At 38.8% G+C, this 23,849-nt stretch overlaps 1 protein-coding gene across 6 annotated transcripts in view; it reads left to right on the top strand.

Moving 5' to 3' along the window:
- LOC141435369 (uncharacterized) overlaps positions 1 to 23,849 on the top strand; it is a 758,872-nt gene that overhangs the window by 597,460 nt on the left and 137,563 nt on the right. For all 6 annotated transcript variants that reach the window (XM_074098083.1, XM_074098079.1, XM_074098081.1 and 3 more), the window contains 2 exons: positions 5,034 to 5,147; positions 6,338 to 6,466. In XM_074098083.1, coding sequence (XP_073954184.1) covers positions 5,034 to 5,147; positions 6,338 to 6,466 — 243 coding nt within the window. The remainder of the gene's footprint in view (positions 1 to 5,033; positions 5,148 to 6,337; positions 6,467 to 23,849) is intronic.

The raw sequence follows: 23,849 nt of genomic DNA, 5'->3' as shown, positions 1-23,849 counted from the left end.
TTATATCTTTTGTTCGTTTCTTGAGCGAGAAAATAGTCGATAGCCAATCGTTTCCTCGCTGGCGGTGAGACAAGTGCCTTACTCGCCCACTCGTTTCTAACTAGTTACTCGCTCTACTCGCTTCTCGTCTCGCTCATCGTCGGCGGTGGGACAAGTGCCTTAGACAATAAAGCCTCTGGAGTAGCGCTATTGTCATTCGTCCACAAAATCTTAGCTGCACCACAAATATCAAACGTCCATTGTTATTTAGACGTCCTGGGCATTGTCCAAGGGCTTTTAGACATCGAAAATGCCTATTGTTTTTGCCTATTTTTCTCTTTTCCCTGTCTGCCGGTTTTGGATACTTTAGAATATTGGGATGTGAAATGTTGCGGATGTAAATTGAAATGAGGAGAAACCGTGGCTTGCGTTTAAAATAGTCGTATTGGTTTTATCTTTAACTAGCTGCTGCCCGCGACTAGGTCCGCGTATAACCCGTTTATCCGTAAAAAACTATCCTATGTCTTTCCCCGGGACTCAAACTATCTGTATACCGAATTTCAGCGGATTAGACGTGACAGAGCCACATAGAAATCACAGAGACGCTGAGCTGTAAGGTAAATTCTAAATAATATTGCAGCAATTGCTCTAATTTTCTATGACGATTACATTTCCTTAAGAATACTCCCAAATTGCTTCTTATAATTAAAAGAGGGTGACAATTCTAACCGCGTTTAATTGCTAAAATTCCTACCGCATCCAAAGTATTATAATTGGTATAAAAATAAAGAAATAGGATCAAGGAGCAGCGAAGCAAAAAATTAAAATGTCTCCCCGGGGGTGGCCTTACCGGGTCTTGTAAATGGATGGTGGAATTAAGACAGTGCTCGTTTGCTTTTAGATTTTTATAGCTCTTTTACTCTATTTTGATATAAGAAAGGGGGTGAAAATAGTGTTGTTTTGCTGCGATTTTAATAAAAAACGTTTTATGCGAAAATCAGGCTGAGCAAAAGATTTCATAATATAATAACCTAACCCAACTTAAGTACTTATAAGTTAAAAAAATTACATTCTTATTTCAAAATCCAATATCACAAAATTGGCTAAACCCTTGTAGTACTCAATAGCCGGGAAGAAATTTAAGTATTATAGTTTATTCCTTACTAGTGTTCACCGGCTAATATCGGCGGTTACATTCAAAACAATCATGTCAAATTTCATGACTCTATGCCCAGCGGTTGTTGTTTCGAGATTTTATCCCTATCCCGTGGGAATATCGGAATAAAAAGTAACCTATATTTTATATCTACATACCAAATTTCATCCAAATCCGTCCAGCCTTTTTAGCGTGAAGGAGTAAACATACTCACTCACTCACTCACAAACTTTCGCATTTGTATTATTAGTAGGAAGTAGGATATGCTGAGAAATATAAGGTACATAATTTTACCTACAGTTGCCACAAACGTGTGATAATCGAATTTTTCACAAGCAAAGACGAGGGCAACAGCTAGTATCCTATAAAAATAGCGCTTCCTACATCCCCCGTGTCAATTGGCCGTTCAAAGCCTTCGCCAATTGGAATCCCGGTCGTAAATAAGGCCCGCGTCCACCAACGTGCAGCGATATCAATCTTCCAAGCTGCATTCTCAAACGGTGTCAGCGCTTACGCACGCGAAGTCGCAGTTTATCAATATATTACAAATAGTGCTGTGGTACAGGATGGTCGATGATTTGTCGATGTTTGAAATAAAGTCGATTTCATCAGTGCGCAAATGACAGACAAAGTTCCGTATAATAAACAATATGCTTGGTGTCGAATTCGACAAAAGAATTGAGATCTAAATGGATACCATGGGGCTACCGAATAGTGAAGCTACTGAACAACTGATATTTCAGTGGTTATATTCTCTTTGGTTAGTTGTAAATTTGAGTCGGCTGTTCGCCGCCAGACGGCGCTGCCCGACTCGGGCACAACGGCTGCGTTCAGCGTAACGCGTAGGGCCGTGTTGCACGACACGATACGGTGACCGTCTAAAATGGTCTCGCCGGAAGACCAGCGCTGGCTCCACCAAAGGAGTCCGCATTTTATGCTGAGGCGGGACCATTTCGGGCACATGAAAATAAGTTTTTTTTTTAAATTATTTTTATTTATTTTTTGAATTTTGTATTCTCATTTTATTTTATTTCACTTTATTATTATTATGTTTTTGTTCTGTATCTATTATTTATATGTGTGTGTCTTGAATAAATCTTTTCATTTTAATTTCATTTTCAATATGGGCATTGGCGGAATCCTTTCCACTAATATTAGAAATGCGAAAGGTTGTATGTGTGGGTGTGCGGGTATGTTTGTTACTCCTGTACGCAAAAACGGCTGGACGGATTTAGATGAAATTTGGTATGTAGTTAGCTGGACATCTGGAATAACACATAGGCTACTTCTTATCCCGATATTCCCACAGAATCGGGATGAAATCTCGAAATATCAATCACTGGGTTTACAATCATGAAATTTGCCACGGATATTTTTAATGCAATGTCAATTAAAACCACGATATATATTATTGCGAATTCCCACGGAAATTGAGCAAAATCCCGGAATTTCAATTCCAATGATTTACGCGTGCGACGCCGCGGGTTCAAACACTAGTTCATAATAATATAGTGTCATTCGAAAGCAAAATTATCGATAGGCTGACATCACTGTTTGACATTACCACCTCAATAAGTTGCCACTAAATATGCCAAGCCCATAAGCGTATTAACTTATTCACATTCTTCTCACACCAAGGTTTATTATTTTTTAACTTTCAAGATTTTCACTCATCTATTATTCTAGGTACTTAGTCAAAATAAGGGGTACTCCCGTGTCATTGGTAAAATAATAGTTATTTAGTGATGACTTATGGCGCTGAGACGTGGTCCTTGACTGTTGGCCTCTTAGAGAGGCTCAGAGTCACGCAACGAGCTATGGAGAGAGCTATGCTTGGAGTTTTTTTAATCCGGAATACGGAAATTCGTCGAAGAACTAAAGTCACTGACATAGCTGGAAAAATATGTAAATACATCGAAGAACAGATAACCGTTGGGGGAGAAAAGTCCTCGAGTGGCGACCACGAACCGGAAGACGAAGCGTTGGCAGGCCTCCCACCAGGTGGACTGACGACATCGTGAGAGTAGCGGGAAACCGGTGGATGCAAGTGGCGAGTTGCCGTTCATTGTGGCGTTCTAAGGGGGAGGCCTTTGTCCAGTAGTGGACTTCTTCCGGCTGATGATGATGATGATGATGATGTGACGATACATAATGAAATGCATTAAAATACGAGTGAGTGGAATATCTCACGAGTATTATATGTTCTGATATATCTGCATTTTCGAGTTAGTGGTTCTTGTTTGTAGGCAGGCATATAAAACCTCAATTTAATTCAATTCAAATTTAGGAGAAAGTGGCTCCATCAATTTTTTGATGATTCTGCCAGTGCCGAGGTTGACTGAGACACGGCGGGTACGTGGACGTCTTGTTCGATAATCTGCCAGTTTTCGGTGGGATAACTACCAGTTACTATCTGTAATGAGATATGAGAACTAATCAACAAATATATGAAATGATATAGATGATGGGTTACAGTAATCTAAGATATGATATGACAGTTCTTTACAGGTAATAATACATTGAAACAAGAATGAAAATAAAAAAAAATAAAAAAACTACTGCACAGTTATAGTTTTTTTAATTTATAAAAAAATCTAGACGAGTCGATTTTGATTCTCAAATCGATTGTAATATTCGCAATTCAAAAAAATGTATGGAACAATTATTTTATTATTGAATGAGATTACAAATCGACTGATTCGATTATCGCAACCAAACATGATTTATGTTTTTTTAAGTTGTTCGAAATTTGAATGTAATTAAAGTGTCGCTTACGGCACTATAAGATGCAACCACAGATAGAAGTTTCTTAATGTAGGTCATTTGCTTATCGCCTCTGAACATATAGGGAAGTTATGATATGGATGTAGATAAAATCAAAAATACGTTTTAAGCGTGTAGAGAAAACAGACCGACAGACAATTTTCGCATTAATAATATTAGTAAGGATTTCAATGTTCAGAAACTTTAAAGTTCAAGGATTAAATTATCATGCGTTTCCTGACTCATTAGGTCATTCATAAATATACCATCTTCTTTTAACATATTCAATTTCTAACTATAATATACCAAAATAGAATCTCCTATATCCAGGAAAAACACTCTCTATACCTTATCACCGTTATTTATACTTGTAATAACATTTAATAAAGACGGAGCTCCACTAATGAAACTGGTACGTGATCGCCATACTCAGAGTGAATGATAATGTATATCACTTGGTTTATTAAATTAGAACCCGTGGCGAAGTTGATGGCATAGCTTATAGCTGTGGCGTTATATGGGGCAGGATTATTGGCGCCGAATTATACATACACGTCTTTCCTTTTGGTATACATACATATGGCTAGGTTACATTACATTCGCGGACGCTAAATGGTCTCATTATAGGCTCTAGATATCAAAAAAAATAATAATTAGTGAATCAAGTTACATTATCAAAAAATATTGGACATTTATTTTAAGGATTTCGTACCTGATAACCTAACCAACAAAAAGTTGGAAAATGGACTTTGTCACTTCAAAGTTCAATATCTCAAAAACGGCTTAACCGATTTTGATAAAACATGTCTAAGAACCATCGCTAGAAAACTTGCTATCAAATAAAAAACCGCCACAGATAGACAGACACATAGACACACAGACATACAGGCAGAAAGACACACATAGCGGTCAAACTTATAACACCCCTCTTTTTGCGTCGGGGGTTAAAAAGGAAAAGGGGACCCTTAATGTACTGACTACTGGTACACATGCTAGTTACTAGCACGAAAGCATGCTACTATTGAGCAAATGCTAGCATGTGTGTATATGGACGTGCTACTATTAAGCATGCTTTTTTATGTCTGTGACTCAGCCAACACAAGCCATATCTAACCAGTTTACCACTGCATTCCAGGTCCACCTGTACTTCTCAGCGCTGCCTGAGGACAAGGTTCCGTACGTGAACAGCGTCGGCGAGCGGTACCGACTCAAACAGCTGCTCCAGCAGCTGCCTCCACAGGACAATGAGGTAAATGTCTTCTTTGGGCTCCACACCGCACCAGAAATCGGCAAGGAATGTGCTTTTCATGAACCAATAGAAACGCTTCGTTTACCTCGCCTCGCTCCGCTCAGCTGTTTCCACCAGAAAAGAAGCGGTTCTATTGGTTTATAAAAAACAATTCCTCGTAACACATCCTCGCACGCCTCTGGTAGAAATGCAGCCTTATGACGACTAAAACCACGTTATAAAGCCGTTATTTGGTGGCCTAACATTACTGATATGCAATACAAACTATCCAAGTCTCGACGATGTTGGTATGAGAACTCCAATGTATCTCAATTTTATTTTTATTATGTTAGGTACAAGTCAACGCACGTAAAAAGAGCTCTGAGTGGCTAGTGGAGGGGATACGGTAGCGCATCTGTCAACTAACAAGCCAATGGCGTGACGGCCGCGCGCGCGCTCCTACGCCCCTCCCGCGTCCCCCACTGCTCCGCCGCCAATTTGGTCCGTATTTCGCGCACTGCGCCTAAATCGCCAGGAGCTCTTTTTAAGTGCGTTGATTGGTAGCCACCAAAACCCGCTTGATAACGGGGTCTAAGATGAGCTTGATGGGATTGGGAATGTCTGCTGAATCCACTGATGAAGTTGGGCTCACTCAGCCACATAGTGTAGACCAAGGAAGAGATGACGAGAGGATTTGACTAACGCGCGTTGAACGGGCGTCGACAAGGAAAACAGTTTATGATGCCAGTAAAACCTACGGCTATGAGACGTGGTTGAAGTGGACCTTGACTGTTGGCCTCTTGAAGAGGCTCAGACTCACGCAATGATCTAAAAGACCTATGCTTGGAGTTTCTTTGCGCGTTCGAATTGGGAATACGGTGCCGAAGAACTGAAGTCACCGACATAGCTCGAAGAATATGCAAGATGAAGTGGTAATGGGTTGGAAATATCGTTCAGCACTGCTGGACGTAGGCCACCGTATCCAACACGTCCACTGTTAGACATATGCCTCCCCCATAGACCTCCAGTTGTTTCAATTGGAAGCGGCCTGCATACCTTGAACCCACGGTTTTAATCAGGTCATCCGTCCATCTCGTTGGTGGACGTCCTACGCTGCGCTTGCCGATCTGCGGTCTCTATTCTACAACTTTCCGGCCACAACGGCCACATTTTGTGACACAACCCTTCAAATTCTCCTTCTCATATTCCAGGTTCGCTACTGCCACGCCCTCTCTGATGAAGAGAGGAAGGAGCTTCGTCTCTTCAGCGCGCAGAGGAAGCGAGAGGCGCTGGGCCGCGGGCAAGCGAGACAGTTGCACGCGCCTGCTCCCTGCGAGAGGGTACGTACCATTTTCATGCTATTTTAAGACTTACAGAAATTAACATCTTCTCATTTTAGTTGTATTTTTTTATGTTTGTCGGTAACCTCTAACTTCGTCACTTTACATGAGTGTCTGCGTAGGCAAAATTAAATTCAAAAAATCTAAATTTCGTTTCTATAAGAGGGATTCAAAGCTTTACTATGTCACTTTTTTATACTAGCTAGCCAGGTAACTTATACGTAATTTTTGGCCTATATAACATTCCACTGGCTGGCCACAGACCTCCTCTCAAGACGAAAAGCATTGGGCTACTCTACTTAAAAAATCTGACTGAGGCAATTATTGATATTTCATTGTGCAAAATTATTTTTACTAGCTAGCTAGAGCTAGTAGGTTCTCTAATTTATCTTCCCTAGACGATTTATTTCCTAACTGCTTCATATGGACGGACGATTATCTTTTGAAACTTAAGCACTTCAGGATTTTTATAAACCTAATCCAGCCTATAGGGTTCTAGAGGATAGTCCTGAAATATATTCTGAATAAATAGTTTACAGTATTAGAGAAAAAAATTGTTCTTTCATCTGAAACAGTTGAGAAATAAATCATTTCTTCCCAACAGAATATTTTCGGCGAAAAGTCAGGATCCCTTATGCGTGAAACTTATGAACAAACTTATAACGTAGGACAACTAATCTTCGGCCTCCTTACTCTGGCTATAATGTTATAATTAAACTGCCCTCATGCCCTCCTTATTACCCTGACCACGTCTCCTACATTTGTATCTTAACTCCGCGGGGATGCGGTTGGATACGTAAGGAATACAAGATAAGGCAGTTTTGATCAAATATATTTCTTATACTTTTTGTTTTTGGTGAGAGACGGATACAAATGTGTTGATGGAAAAATATATTAAGGGGCTGTTTCACCATCCATTGATTAGTGTTAACTGGCGGTTAGGTGTGATGCCGTCTCTATTTGTTTTGTTCGAATAGACGGAGACGGCATCACATTTAACTGGATGGTGAAACAGCCCCTAAGTATAATATGTCTGTTTACGAAAATATCATCATCAGCTGGAAAACTTCCACTGTTAAACAGAGGATCTTAGGGCGCTTGAGGACGTTCGTTGTTTGCACCGGACAACGGATCGTTTTTTGCGGTATTGTATGGCTTCGTCGCCGGACAAGTGTCCGGTGCATGTACACACATTCATCGTAAGCCATACAACACCGCAAGTCTGGTGAAAACAACGGACGTGTACAAGCGGCCTTAGAACGCCAAAATAAACGGCATCTCGCCACTTGCATCCACCAAGTCCGCAATTCAAGTTTTTGATGAATCCATAATAGGTATGTAGATGAATTCCTCAAAAAATGGGATATTTATTGCAGAGATTATGATTCAAAAGGAGTTATATTTCACAAAAGTGGTTACACCAACCCCATTTACTTGCTTTAATTATTAAATGCATGCATTCACACGCACCATTGAATTGCTTCGCAGGTTTGTGCAGGTTTCCTCACGATGTTTTCCTTCACCGCAAAGCTCGTGGTAAATTTCAAAAATGTAATTCCGCACATGAATTTGGAAAAACTCAGAGGTGCGAGCCGGGGTTTGAACCCACGACCCTTTGTTTCAGAGGCGATTTTTCATATAGTTTATATTATTATGGGTCATTACTTCATTACGAAATGGACACATAAAAATTTATGGAAAATTGGGGACTTTTTTTTTCTTCGTCAAAATCAATAGTGCTCGTCATTCTGAGTATGGAGAAATAGATTGCGACATTTAAAGTAAAAATGCCCAAATTATACAACAAGAACAACATCGACCCTTACCTAATATTAATTCTGTAGGTTTCACCGATACAGAAACGAATTCCTAAAAGAAAAGAACCGTAGCAAAAAGCTACGCACCTTTTTTCAAATGAATAAAATTACACGTAACTCCCTAGTGTATTTCGCAAAACAATATGCAAATGTGAGAATTAATTTCACTCAAGTTAATTTATCAGGAGTGAGTTAAGCTAGACAATTAGTTTGAATGCAGGCTGCATTAACGGTGGCAGCTCTTTTGTCTTCCGCCGGTAAGGCTGGAGCATTATGGTAAGCGGGAGCGGTAAGCTGGTTGAGGGCTGCAATAAAATCGGAAGAAATTTTCAGTGGTGATGAAAGGATGGAAATCTCTAATGCCTTCTCCTTCTCGCCTCAACCATACATACATACAAGTTTTTGGTTTTAGAAAATGAAACGTATTTTAGTAAGTTCTGAATTATTTATTTCAGTTCCACAGATTTTTTCTGTGATTTTTTTTGCAATTACATTGGTATGAACAACAAAAAGTTTGAAAACCCCCGACTTTGTCACTTCAAAGTTCAATATCTCAAAAACGGCTGAACCAATTTTGATAAAACATGTCTACGAACCATCGCTAGAAAACCTGCTTTTAATTAAAGAACCTCATTCAAATCGGTCCACCCGTTTAAGAGCTACGGTGCCACAGACAGACAGACGTACACACAGACACACATAGCGGTCAAACTAATAACACCCCTCTTTTTGCGTCTGGTGTTAAAAAATAGTATCATATGAACTATACGTAGGTACGATATCGCAAGAGAAGTGCGATAATCGCCTTTGATGATTGGACGTCTCTCTTTTTAACCCCCACGCCGCCAATATCTGTCAGTCTGTCGATCTATGGCTTCGTAGCTCTAAAACGGATGGACCGATTTAGATGCTGTTTTTTACGTAAAAGCAAGTTTCCTTGCGGTGGTTCTTAGCTATGTTTCGTTAGAATCTGTTTAGCCATTTTTGAGATGTTGAACTTTGAAATGTGTGGTGAAAAACCCGTGTGGTTTTTCATCGCACATTTCTTCCGTGGATGTCGTAAGAGGCGACTGAGGATGTACTCGTAGGTTAAGGTACACCGTAGGCGACAGGCTAGCAACCTGTCACTATTGTACCGTTTTCGTCACACTTAAAACCTAAAATTGCTAAAAGTGGCTCCGAAGCGATAACGCTTCGTGTCCTCTGCCTACCCCGTTTGGCAATACAGGCGTGATGTTTGTGTGTGTGTGTGTGTGTGTGTGAGAGGTTTCTCAACTCTAATAAGTTGGTTAGATTAAGCCATTATTTAACTTGACGTTTTGTTGCTGTTATTTTTTGTTTGGGTGAACTCATTTTGCCCCACTTCCAGTGGTCAGATTAAGTTCAAATTTGGTACAAATATGTTAGTTGGATAGCAAGGTAAGTACAGTCAATAAAAAGTACAGTCAACTAAAAACAGCTTGTATCAAAAATATTTTTAATAAAAAAACATCTCAAGATACTTTTATGCGAAGAAACGCTATTATATTTCTCCGCTGCCCGCTCCGCTCATGCCCGGCCCCTCCGAGGCTCCCGCGAGGTAACATTTTAATCCTGGGGCTCATAAATCATCGCCCCCCCGTCTGCAATTGATACGTGTTTTTTCTGTTGTGCACGTTTCGTCTGGATTGTTTCCGAATAAATGATGTACGGAAGAAAATGTTTATTATTATTTGTTTATTTTATAGCTAAACCACATTTTGGTTTATCTCCATTATCTCAGCCTATATCGTCCCTCTGCAGGGCGCAGGCCTCCTCTCAGAATTAGAGGGCTTTGCCTGTTTCTACGCGGGCCCAGTGTGGATAGAGAACTTCCAGACATCACGATGTTTTCATTCACCGTAAATTTCAGTACATCCAAAATTTCCTGATTCGAACATAGTCAACCTCAGTGGTACCTAGGTATACCTGTAATTATGTGAAAATTCCTACTGCCAGTTCTATTAAGGATCAAAATACAACGTGTATTTTTATACAAACTCAAATTGTATTGATAAATCTATCTATATAATACCTTTAAACGAGCAATTCTTGTACATATTATATACGGTTTACTAATGTTTCGGCGAATAACGTTTGGCAACCTGTTTCATTTCGCAACTATTCATTTCCCAACCGTTGAATATTTCTGAAACAGTGAATATTTAGAATTTTTAAAAAACTAACCACGATGGCTCTGAAATAAATCCTGAAATATTTACAGTTTTAGAGTTTGCGAAATGAAAAGTTGCGAAATGAAACAAGTTGCCAAACGTTACGTTGCGAAAAGGCAGTACTCGATTATATACGTATACAAGGTGGGCCCTGTAATATGAGCAAAAAATTAAACCACAGCAATTTTGAGCTAATTTATGTACAACGAACATTGGTTTGACCACTTAATTTCACGAAGTCTTGGATGTTTAATATGTATTTAAGTATGTATTATCTATTTTATCCGTTTAGTGTTAGTACAACTTAGTTTGACTAACAACAACTCTTATTATGATTTTTATTATAGTTTAAAGTTTAATTGGACAAGCAATGTATTGCGAAATCCGCAATTTTGTTACGTGACAGGCGATGTCATTTAGACTATTGGATGCTGTACATGGACATTGAAAATACCAATTAATTTGCTTAAAAAGGTCCCGGTCAGCAATCGCTGGTTGAAACCAGCACTGGTCTTCCGCCGCCACAGGAGAGTGCAATTACGGAAAGTTACTTAATTTTTGAAAGTTTCTGAACTAAAGTAGTTCCATTTGAGTAGCAGAACTTGTGTTTTAATTTTTTGCTCCTGTTACAGGGCCCACCCGGTATATATTTCGGGGATCTCGGAAACAGCTCCAACGATGTCGATGAAATTTAGTATGTATTGGTTTTCGGGGATGAAAAATCGATCTAGCTAGTCCTATCTCTGGGAAAACGCTTGTTACCGAGTTTTAGCCCGAGCAAAGCTCGGTCGCCCAGGTAATTATAATAATTATAAATAATAAATAAATAAATATCACGGGACAATTCACACCAATTGACCTAGTCCCAAAGTAAGCTTAGCAAAGCTTGTGTTATGGGTACTAAGCAACGGATAAATATAATTATATAGATAGATACATACTTAAATACATATTAAACACCCAAGACCCGAGAACAAACATTCGTATTTTTCATACAAATATCTGCCCCGACACGGGAATCGAACCCGGGACCTCAAGCTTCGTAGTCAGGTTCTCTGACCACTAGGCCATGGATTGGAGCCCGAATTGTCCCCAGCACAGACAAACACAGATATTCTAATTCTTACCAACATCCTCCCCCCACCCTTTTGTGGAGGGTTAAAAAATTCATCAACTCTTAACAAACTCGATTTAAGCGCGCCAATTAGAAGAAATCGCCGAATTTGTAAAAAACTTGAGTCATTAGTGCAAAAGTCATTAGCGCAGGGCTCGAACCAGGGGGCTACTACGAAAGTCGAAAATCGTATCGTACCGTCCCTCTCACTCTCGTATTAAATAATATTAGCGTTAGCGGGACGGCAATATACGAAATTCGAATTTTAAACTTCGTATTACAGGGTCAGGGCTCGAGCCCGCGCTCCTAATCCAAGAACTTTGATTGCGAGGGGAAGTAATTAAATTAAAAATAACTCCATCTTTACTAATTATTGGGGAAATCCCTGTAGGGGAAATTGTTGAAATATCTCTTGAACATTTTGAAGTTTCTGCTACAATCCTACTAATATTAGAAGCGCGAAATTTTGTGTTTTTTTTTTGTTTGTGACCTGTTCACGCAAAAAGTGAACATATTTGGATTAATTTTGGTATATAGATCATCATTATCATCTCAGCCTATATACGTCCCACTGCTGGGCACAGGCCTCCTCTCAGAACAAGAGGGCTTGGGCCATAGTTCCCACGCGGCATATAGACAGCTGGACATTCATATTGCTGGATATTTACAGCAGATTCAATTATTAATTATATGTATAGTTATTGGGACTTTAAATCTAAGCAATGGTCTCCAGACGTTTCTCTTAAATACCTAGGAGTGGTATTTTATGTTATTTATTTATTTGGACCTTCAACAATAAGTACACAGTTTCATTACCGCTGTTCAAGTGAATAAATATTATTTCTATTTCTATTTCTATTTCTATTATTACTAACATTGCGTAACAACTTATAAGCTATGCGCCTTATTAATTACAGAAGATCACAGCATGCATTAAATAATGATTCAGGTTGCACGAAAATAAAGTAAAAAAACTCAACTTAGTTTGCTAAGGGTTAAAAGTAAATAAAAAAAGGGTTGGTTCTTGAATTAAAACTATATAAAAAATGATATAAAAAGAGAGTATGTATAAATGTTGTTTAAATACTCGTATCGATTCAGAACACTTCAGATAATGGTTTGGTACGTTTTGAAAAACACCACAATAAACGACAATTGTTTAGTGAATGAAGTGGAATAAATGTATTATGTTAGTTTTTTTTGTGCCAATCAAAAAAATCTTTCTTTTCTTTCTTTCTTTATTTCGCGCTCGCCACTTAAGAACCTTCTCCCATTACGGTTATCTTAACCAATATAACTTTCCAACTTAATCCAAAAATATATCTCATCTAATAGCTACCAAACCCACTGGTGCATAAAATCATAATCATAACGTTTATTAATACAGCGGCGCCACTCAACGTGATGCGCCCCTTCGCGCCTGCCAATTAGTGATCAATGTACTGGAAACACTTTCTGTATAATTGTGCGCTGTGGCGACACTCTTTGAATTCTGGAATGTTTCCATTGTCCCAGCCCAGCTTATATACGTCCCACTAATAGGTCTCCCCTCAGAGTGTAAGGGCGAGGGCTCTAGTTCCAACGCGGGCTAATCGGATCGGGAACTTTACAACATCATTGAATGAGGGCTACCGTTTTCGCGCTCACCAGTTGGCGCCACTGTAGACAAAGGTCCTGCCTGAAGTATAGTGGTTAGTTTGATTACGGGCGTGATAACAAAATTTACATTTAAATCATATTTAATACCTTAAAACCATACCATAAAAATATCGAGCATGCCACAGTGTTGCGTAGTCCCGTTTTGATCGGAAAAAAGGGAGGACAAAACTGTCTCAAAACACAGACATTCATTGCCCCGTAACGCATATTTGCCATAATTAATTTCATATATTGCAAAATATTCACAAAATTATTCTTATTATAAATAAACCCGTGTAGCTCACCCTAAAACAGTGACATTTGACATTTCGGAGAGCTCTCGCTACACTAGCGCTTCTAGCGGCGAATTCATACGCGATATAACATATAAAGAAAATTAAAAATTAAAAAAAGTACAAAAAGTGGATGACTAATTGACCGAATCTGAAATGATTGAAACAAATCCATTTGACAGTTGTTATCATTGAGATGCTACTACGTCGCGGACTAGCCGCAGTTTATTTGATACATTTACCCTACTTTTTTGGGTTATCGGGTAAAAAGCAGCTTATAATGTTAATCCAGGGTGTAAGATCGAATTTGTTTTATTCTAGCTTATTTTGCACTTTAACGGTCGCCGCTACATTGATATGCTGCACTGTTGTCTGTGCTGTGGTAGTGTGAATAGTTTGGTAAAACCAAACGATTAGTGAAGATGTGGGTGGATGAAAAGGGTATATCACTCTGTTTCGGTCTCTAATAAATTAGCATTATGAGTAACTCATTAGTCACTGTAATGCTAAAATATGAGAAACTGAGAACAGTATTATATACATCAATTCATACGCGCACCTCTTCAGAAATCGCTTCAAGTGACTGGATGTACTTAAGCGACGCGACCTCATTATTCGAAGAAAAATCTTAACAGCGCGATTTACGAATGTCGCCGGACGAAACAGCGCCATCTGTCGGAATATTACGTAAAAAAATGTTAAATGATTTAAAATACAAACAGAAGGATTTGAATGTGTCTACTGAAGCGGAGCACGACAGCGGAGCGCTGAACGAAATAAAAAACCGGCCAAGAGCGTGTCGAACCCGCCCGAAATAGGGTTCCGTAGCCATTACGAAAAAGTTAAGTAATATTTTTCTAAGGATTTCGTATTTTGTACGGAATATTCCTATATACCTTATATTTTATACCTTAGGCTGCTGTTTACTCTTAAACTACTAGTACTAGTAGTAATTCTTAAGAAAACTTGACCGTTATAGTTTTCCTTGTAAGTTTGATATACTTACTTACTACCATGCTGAATTTTTTCAAATTTTTCCACCTACCGGTATAGATTTTAGAGGGGACGCTCGATTTTAATGAAAATTTGCACTATAAAATTGAATATTTTGCAAACGAATCACTGAATCAAAAAAACGTTTTAGCAACCCCTAATGCTTTTAAAAGACCTATCCAACGATACCCCACACTACAAGATTGGATGAGAAAAAAAACTCCCACTTTACGTCTATGGGAAGTACTATAAAAAAATTGTTTTGAATTTTTTTATTGTACCATTTTGTCGGCATAGTTTACATTATATATTCGTGCAATATTACAGCTTTCTAGCATTATAGTCCCTGAGCAAAGCCGCGGACGGACAGACAGACAGACATGGCGAAACTATAAGGGTTCCGTGTTTGCCATTTTGGCTACGGAACCCTAAAAACCCAATGATAGAATTGCATAACATCTTCGCTCCACTTCAGTGGACAGGAAGTTGGTAGCTAGCTTACAAGTTCATACCGAACCGGAAAGCGGGATGAGGACGCGGAGCGGAGCGAGTAAGAGAAGCGGGGAAGGAGAACTTCGCTCGGCATCACTTTCTCGCTCTGCTCCGCTATCTAGCTCCGCGCCTCCGTAACTCTGCTTCGCATTAGGTATTTTCTCGTCTCATTACGCTATCTACCAAAGCGCCTATACTATAATACAGACAGGCTCAGTCCACAACTCCGCTCCGCATAAGCCCGTCCCTCTGCTTCGTTGCTTCGCTCCGCTTAAGCAGTCAGGCTACCTTATCGGTAGCCGCTACACTGCTATGCTGCGGTGCTATGATAGTATGAATAGTTTGGTAATACATAACGATTATTGAAGATGTGAGTGAAAGAAAAGGATATATTCACACCATTTCGGTCTCTTATAAATTAGCATTACCAGTAACGAATGCGTCACTGTAAAATAATGCCAAAACGTGAGAAACCGAAAAAGGGCATAATATACACAATTCCTACACTCACCTCTTCAGAAATCGCTTCAAGTGACAGGATGGACTCAATCGACATTATGTTGAACCCCATTATTCCAAGAAAAATCGTAACAGCGCGATTCATGAATATCGTTGAACGTAACAGCGCCATCTGTCGTAATGTTGCGTAAAAAATTAAAAATAATGTAAAAATACAAAAAGATGTGCCACTGAATTTGAATGTGAGGCCAATCAGTGAAAATACAAAAAAGATAAAATTAACCAAAATTATGAGGAATTAAAGACTTAGGACAAAATATCATAAAAATATAAAACATCATTTTTTTATTTTGGGTGGATTCCGTACAAATATTGGTACCTAAAAATGTATATTTTTTTCAGAGATCCAGCTATGATTTGCACATGTTTTCTGATGTGTTTTTATTCTTATATGAATTTCTCTTATCGCAGGGATTCTTAAAGTGAGATCAAGGAACAAGTACCCTTAGTGTAAGTTATCGGTTACAAAATACGTCTCGATCGCGTTCGCGTTAAAATCTCAATTTATATGGAAACACGAACAGCGCCTCTAGCGGAACGTTTGCGATGTTCGAGTTTCCATACAAATTGAGATTTTAACGCGAACGCGATCGAGACGTATTTTGTAACCGATAACTTACACTAAGGGCACAGGAGTCCGCAGTAGGTCAGGTCAAACTGTAAACATAATTTATTAGAAAATTTCCAAAAATATTTTTGACAGGGGTCCGTGGAATTGTTTAAATTGCAAAAGTGGTCCGTGACTGCAAAAAGTTTAAGAATTTTTGGTTTCGCTATAGACATAATTTCACTCTTTTATTTAGTAATCTTCTTATAATGTTGCTAGGGGCAAAAAAGGTCGCCGCTACATTTAGGGAAAAGTACGAAGAGAGAAGAGAGAGTTTGTAGCCACTGTAACACCGTTTATGGCCATTTATTGTTTAAATATACGTTTGAAATAAATTTGTATTAATAAAACATTACAAGCGTTCGTTTCAGTATAAACTTTTGAAAACTCACTAAACATATCGTTTTAATACAATCACTTTTTGTGTAGTATTACTTCAATTAATGTCAACTGTCCAAAAACGGTTCTAAGGTGGCCAAAAACGGTACTTATACCCTACATTCTACGATGCAGGCTGTTACTTTTACGGTCATCCCGTAAAACCAACAAATTTGGAGTTGAAATAAAAAAGACAAAAAGACTCCAAATAACCAATCATAATAATATTTACTCTTATATTTCTTTCCTTATCATTTTACTAGGCGCAAAAGTTCAAATTTTAGTTTCACCTGTCCCGTTGTCTGTCCGTAATCAAATCTTGCAAATTAAATTTGACCAACTTCCAGTAGTCAGATTGACTTAAAATTTGGAATACTTATGTTAATCGCGTGACAATACAATAATCTGGTAGTGACATCCTGGTAGTCCAGCCAGGATCATCTCGGCAGGACGGAACTCTTCAACCGTTAATAGCATCGGAAATTTGGTCTGCAAATGTAGTTTGGGTAACAATACAAGTGCAGTCAACAAAAAAGACAGCAATAAAAGCTTGTATTAAAAATGAAATTTTTATGGTTAGGTTATTACTGGTGCACATTAGATCGCTGTTTCACTTAGCTTTGCCGCGGTCTGTGGTGAGTGTGATGGTATGAATAGTCTGGCTTAGTACTTAACGATTAGTGAAGATGTGGGTGGCTGAAAAGGGTATATCACGTCGTTTCGGTCTCTGATAAATTGGCATTACCAGTTACAACTGTAAAATGCTAACGCTGTCAGATACCGAAAACGATATTATATACACAATTCCTGCACTCACTTCTTTAGTAATCGCCTCAAGTGCAAGGTGAATTCAAATAACGCAACCCCATTATTCCAAGAAAAATCTTAACAGCGCGATTTACGAAAATCGTTGGTCGTAACAGCGCCATCTGTCGGAATATTATTAAAAAAAAACGAAAAAATGCAAAAGATGTTCCACTGATGTTTAAACTTATAACACCCCCTCTTTTTGCGTCGGGGGTTAAAAAAAATACAAACAGATTAAACTTGACGTCCACTATTGAGCAAAAGTCTCTCCAGTAGAAAACCATAATTGGCGAAAACTCTCTTGTTGCATCCACCGACAAAGAGGCCAGCCAACGCTTCCTCTTACGGTTCGTGGTCGTCACTTGAGGCCTTTCCTCGACTAACGGTTATCTGTTCTTGGAGTGATGTGGCCCGCCCATTGCCTCTTGAAATTGCATTCTTCGAGCTATTTCGGAAACTTAATTTCTTCGGTGAATATTCGTATTTAAGATGTATGTGGGTCGCGGCGCCCCGGGGGTCGTGGATGATCCTCAGGGGGGTCGCAGTCGCATCGTTATTGTGTATGATTATTCAATATTTATGTTATTAAGGTAAGATTAATACAAACAATTATAAGTGGAGGGTCGCCAAATATTTTTCAGACCCAGGGGGGTCGCGTCCTGGAAAAGTTTTAAAAACACTGGATTAAAGAACCTAACTACAAAGCTTGAAATCCCGGGTTCGATTCCCGGTCGCGCTCGCGTCAGATATTTGTAAAAAAAACACAAATGTTTGTCCTCGAGTCTTGGGTATTTAACATGTTTATCTGTTGCTTAGTACCCTGAGGTAAGTAACACAAGCTGTGCTTATTTTAGGACTAGGTCAATTAGTGTCAAGTGTCCCGTGATATTTATTTATTATAGTTAATGAAGACAGAAATGCCTGGAAGAGATATCTTGTTTGTTTCGGCCTAGTCAAGTCTGTGTTATCGAAAACATGTACTTGTCTAAAGCCGAAATGAGTCAAGTACACCTCGCCCATGCACTCACGTTTTCATGAATCGCTGTGATTATGGGTGGGATGTAACTAACGCAATCTCATTATTCCAAGAAAAATCTTAACAGCGCGATTTACGAATATCGCCGGACGTAACAGCGCCATCTGCCGGAGCATTACGTGAACAATATAGACTGCCTTAAAAACTATAACCTAACCAACAAGAACCCGACTTTGTCACTTCAAAGTTCAATATCTCAAAAACGGCTGAACCGATTTTGAGCCGATTTTGATGAAACATGTCTAAGTACCATCGCTAGAAAACCTGCTTTCAAATAAAAAAACCGCATTCAAATCGGTCCACCCGTTTAAGAGCTACGGTGTCACAGACAGACCAGACCACATAGCGGTCAAACTTATAACACCCCTCGAGGGTTGCGTCGAGGGTTAAAAATACAAAAAGATGTGCCACTTGATTTGAATTTAGAGCGATCAGTGAAAAAATACAAAAACATTGATTTGAAGATTTAAAACGCCATATACAATACAACAGCTTGCAATATTAAATTTAATGTTCAACGTTTGTCTCAGGTCTGTTACCTTTTCACGCTTAAACCGCAGTGATTAAGAATCTGATAGGTATGAAGATAGTTTGAGACCCTGGGAAGGATATAGGATAGTAACTTTATACCGGAATATCATAAAATATATATTTTTTTTTAATTCTTTATCTTTCAATCAGTCCCTAGACTATAAGCAGGTGGGTCGAAGTGAGATTGGCTTGTCGAGGAAGATCCCCATCGGGAGCCTCTTCTCTTTCAACATCAACGCTTCAGCTGTCTGTGCTGGTTACTAAATCCATTATAGCAGATCTTTTAAGACGCTTTTTATGAACTGGCTTGGCTAAGCTGGTAGCAAGACGATTTGGATGCCTTTCTAGTCTTTCTTTATAATGGTTAGCAACTGAGCTTATTTCCTCCTTCACTGTGTTCATTTTCAGTTGTTCGTGAACCTCTGAAATTTTAATAAACCATGAGCATTTGAGATGCTTTTTAGGATGGCGTTTTGCATTCTCTGTAGGATGTTTATGTTAGAGGTGGCAGCAGAGCCCCAGAGTTGTACACCGTAGGTCCATATCGGCTTTAAGATGGTCTTATACACTAGTAATTTATTATCCGTGCTGAGTACAGAGTTTCTCCCCAGGAGCCACTGCATGTTCCTCATTTTTAGGTTCACTTGGTCTCTTTTGGATTGTATGTGGTGTCTCCAGTTTAGTTTCCGATCGAGATGCATGCCTAGATACTTTACAGTATCTTTGTGGGGGATTTACAATGTCATTATGACAACAAACAATAAAATAAAATAGCAAAGTCCTCGCTTCACTCAATCTCCGGATTGCCTGACAAAAATGTCTACACCACGGCACAGGTACACATTGTTTACGTCGTCACGTCACGTCAAGTAGCCTGACGAGCCGTCGTACATTGGACACGCGGCCAGGCCTCTTAAAGACCTCCACCGCTCCACTGGTTTTAACGGCAAACGCGTCGCGGTACCATTTCAAAATACAGCTCTCTTAGTTTACGGCTTTAAACCGCTTTGTTTTTTATCCCAAAGTCCTCAATCAATATTATTAATAGATGCAATACAAATAATATTGCTACATAGTTTTCTAGAACTTCTACAGGGTGTTACATTCATATCGGTCAGTATGGAAAAGTTTGAAACTATAACACATACGAATATCTGTTCTTAGAAACCATGTCATAGTTTTTAGTTAAAAGAAAAACTGCATTCATAAATTAAAAAAAACTATCCGGTGAAGCAATTCAATGGTGTGGGAAGTTCCCAATCCGCACTGGGCCCACGCGTGGGAACTATGAACTATGGCCCTGAGAGGAGCCCGGTACCCAGCATTGGGACGTATATAGGCCGTGATGGTGTACATGCACCCTCAGCATCTACAATACAATACAATACAATAACTCTTTATTGCACACCAATACAGTAAACAGTACAGAGAAAACAAGTATATACATAGAGATCTACGGAAGTATGTAAATCCTTTAAAGTATGAAAAAATCGAATCTCTTTTTAAATTCCTTCATTTTGATTCCCTACACGATAGGTTTGAATGAAAAAAAAATATAGACACAATTTGGCGCCAAAAATCCGCCATTTTGCTTTTTTAGGAATTTCATGTACCCAGTGTCACTCGCGTCATCAAGACGAATCCAATGACGTATCATTTATCCAAATCGGTTTAGCCGTTAAGCAGTTACGAGAGGACATAGGAATAGACATACATACGACCAGACGACCAGATGGCCTAGTGGTTAGAGAACCTGACTCTTAAGCTTGAGGTCCCGGGTTCGATTCCCGTGTCGGGGCAGATATTTGTATGAAAAATACGAATGTTTGTTTTCGGGTCTTGGGTGTTTAATATGTATTTAAGTATGTATCTATCTATATAATTATATTTATCCGTTGCTTAGTACCCATAACACAAGCTTTGCTAAGCTTACTTTGAGACTAGGTCAATTGGTGTGAATTGTCCCGTGATATTTATTTATACATATGGGTCTAACGCTCCTTCGCAGTCGGGTAAAAAAGGGCATGAATAAAGTCCTATGTTATTATTATTATTAGGGTTATTAATCAAATATACGTTTTGATTTTGATAATCAGTGGTGAATTAGTGAGTGTCTGGTGGAGATATCGTATGTTTCAGTTTTCAATGTAACAGCAGTGATGAATATGTTATATACCATAGAGTATATTAACTAAATTCTTCCACGTCTGGCATTGAGAATGAAACTGTAGGATACCTCCCCCAAACACTTCCTACTTCACGTGTTGTGGTGGTTAGCATACCAGAATTAACCGACGGTGTTATTTTTGTAAGAAAAATCTTAACAGCGCGATGTACGAGTTTAACTGGACTTAACTGCGCCATCTATCGGAATATTTCTGAACTAACTAAATTAACATCAAACGTCATAGGTTTGAACCCCGAGTCAAAAAGAGGGGTGTTATAAGTTTGACCGCTATGTGTGTCTGTCTGTGGCACCGTAGCTCTTAAACGGGTGTACCGATTTGAATGCGTTTTTTTATTTCAAAGCTGGTTTTTTAGCGATGACATGACAGCTTAGACATGTTTTATCAAAAATCGGTTCAGCCGTTTCAAGATCATCAGCTCTTTTGTTCGCTGCGGTAGGAATCTTAGACGCATAATGGGTATCCTTTACTTTCAAACATATTTGGGACCTAAAATTTGAAACACCCATATAATATGCTATTTAACTATGCAAGATTATGGAATTCTCGACCTGATGCTGCAGCCAGGATATCCAGAACACTAGTAGGTACACTCTTGATAAAACCATAGCAGATATATCGTGTTTGGTTGGATTGTTCTGATCAGTAATAAAATTGATTGTACATACAATGCAGTGGTGGCAACACGACGAGCTGATGCTGCAACCAGGATATCCAGCACACCAGTATACTCTTGAAAAAATAATAGCAGATATGTCGTGTTTGATTCCTTTTGATCAGTATTTGTACAATACAATGGTGGCAACACGATGAGCTGATGCAGCCAGGATATCCAATACACTTTTAAAAAAGAATCAACCAAAGTTTAAAAAAATATGAAATAAAAAAACTTAAATTAAAATTAAAAAAAAAAATGCCGACTAAAAACGCCGCCGAAAAAGACAACTAAAAAGTAAAAAATAATTATGCACTACCTAGCTGTTGCCCGCGACTTCATCTGCGAAGAATTCGTTTATCCTTATCCCGCGGGGACTATGCTGATTTCCCGCAAAATTAGCCTAAGTTAATTTAGTATTTTTTTTATCTAAGCGTAGTCGGTGTCGGGGGACCGCTAAGGTTAATACTTTAAAAAATACAACATATGTACTTTAGTTTCCTGTAACCCTAACTACTGTCATAAGCGTTACATGCCTCTGTTCCATGCTTGTCTAATACATTTTTATTTCTTCCAGGTAAGTTACCAACGAATTTTATTGGGGATAAAAACCGGCAGAGGTAAGTGTGGGTGCGGGTTGTTGAAGAATTAAAACGGCTCTGATGGTTTGATTCCAGAACTAACGGTATGTACTCCGATGATTATCCATACATAAAACGGGTGCTCGGGCTTGAACCCACGAACCTGAACTTAGCCAATACTTTTTCAATTCAACATGGACCTCCGCAAAGTAACGCCTGATTTAATATTTTTTAATCATTAGAAGAGAGTAAAATTCAAAAGATTCCAAACCTTTCACTCAAAGATTTGGGATCAGGAAAAACAGATAACCGTAAATTATGTCTAAAACCAAACCATACGTAGAAACTAAAGTTATAAGTCGATATCTTATTCACCTAATTGAAAATTGTATGCCTTTTCCCAAGACTAAAATGTATGAAGTTCCCGGCACATTAGTTCCACCAAAAACAGATGGCGCTAAATTCAATGTTTATAATGCGAGGCGTTTTGGTTCTTGTAAACCAATTACTATAATGTTGCGTGCAAAGGAAGTAGGGAGGTTGGGTGATTACTAATGTACCTACAACATTGTTTATTAGTTCGTACGCTATGTACTTAACTTATATTTATGAAATGACTGAAGTAATTTTATAACCGAGTCGAGTTCACAAAGTCATTGTACGTATTTATCCCCGAAATTACTTTGAATCGAAAATTCTACTAATAATTGAAACAATTAAAGTTTGTGATATTTTTACACTTAACTAGGATAAACTTAAATGAAATTTGGTAGAAAAGTAGGCTTTCGGGAATAATCCATAGGCTATATTTTCATCAACTTCAAAATAAGTTTTTGCTAACAATTCCATTTTTAATAAAAGGCTCCTTATTGATTGTACTTGGATTGCCATCTAAACTGCGGGCGCGTACTAAATGAGTATGTTGTATGTGTGTGTGTTTGTGTTTTTGTGATTGTAACTCCTTCACGCTACAACGGCTGGACGGATTGGGATGAAATTTGGTATGTCGATAGCTGGACATCTGGAATTTATTTATTTATTCATAAAAATACACATAACACACTGGCTAATTTTTATCGCAATATTCCCACAAGATTCAACATTTCTCAAAGAGCCGGTAACGCACCTGTGTTACCCCTCGTGTTGACTAGTGTGTGGTGTGCCATGGGCGGCGGTGATTGCTTCCCATCAGGTGACGCGCATTCTCGTTTTTCCCCTCATATAAAAAACCATTTTCGAAATTTCCCAGCGTGCGTAGCAGCGGATTAGCACTAGTATGTTATGAGTCATCTGAAGAAAGTTCAAGCCAGAGCGTTAATAAGCAAAGTTCCACATTCTCCCGCACCGTATCTCGGCAGGGTGTCAGTTAATGGCCCATTAATGTCACCACATGCCGACGCATTGCCTTTGTCACGCTGATCTATGGTTCAAGTGAACAATACATCTTAATAGCCTTAATTAGAGATTAACTAGGTGTTGTTATTGTATGTTGAGTAGAAATATCCAGTGATCAGCACTGAGGGTGCAACACGGGGTCAATGACT

This window comes from Choristoneura fumiferana, chromosome 14 (genome assembly GCF_025370935.1).
Source record: "Choristoneura fumiferana chromosome 14, NRCan_CFum_1, whole genome shotgun sequence".
Classification (NCBI taxonomy): domain Eukaryota; kingdom Metazoa; phylum Arthropoda; class Insecta; order Lepidoptera; family Tortricidae; genus Choristoneura; species Choristoneura fumiferana.
The sequence above is the reverse complement of the archived record's forward strand: the minus strand, read 5'-3'. Positions and strand labels throughout refer to the sequence as shown.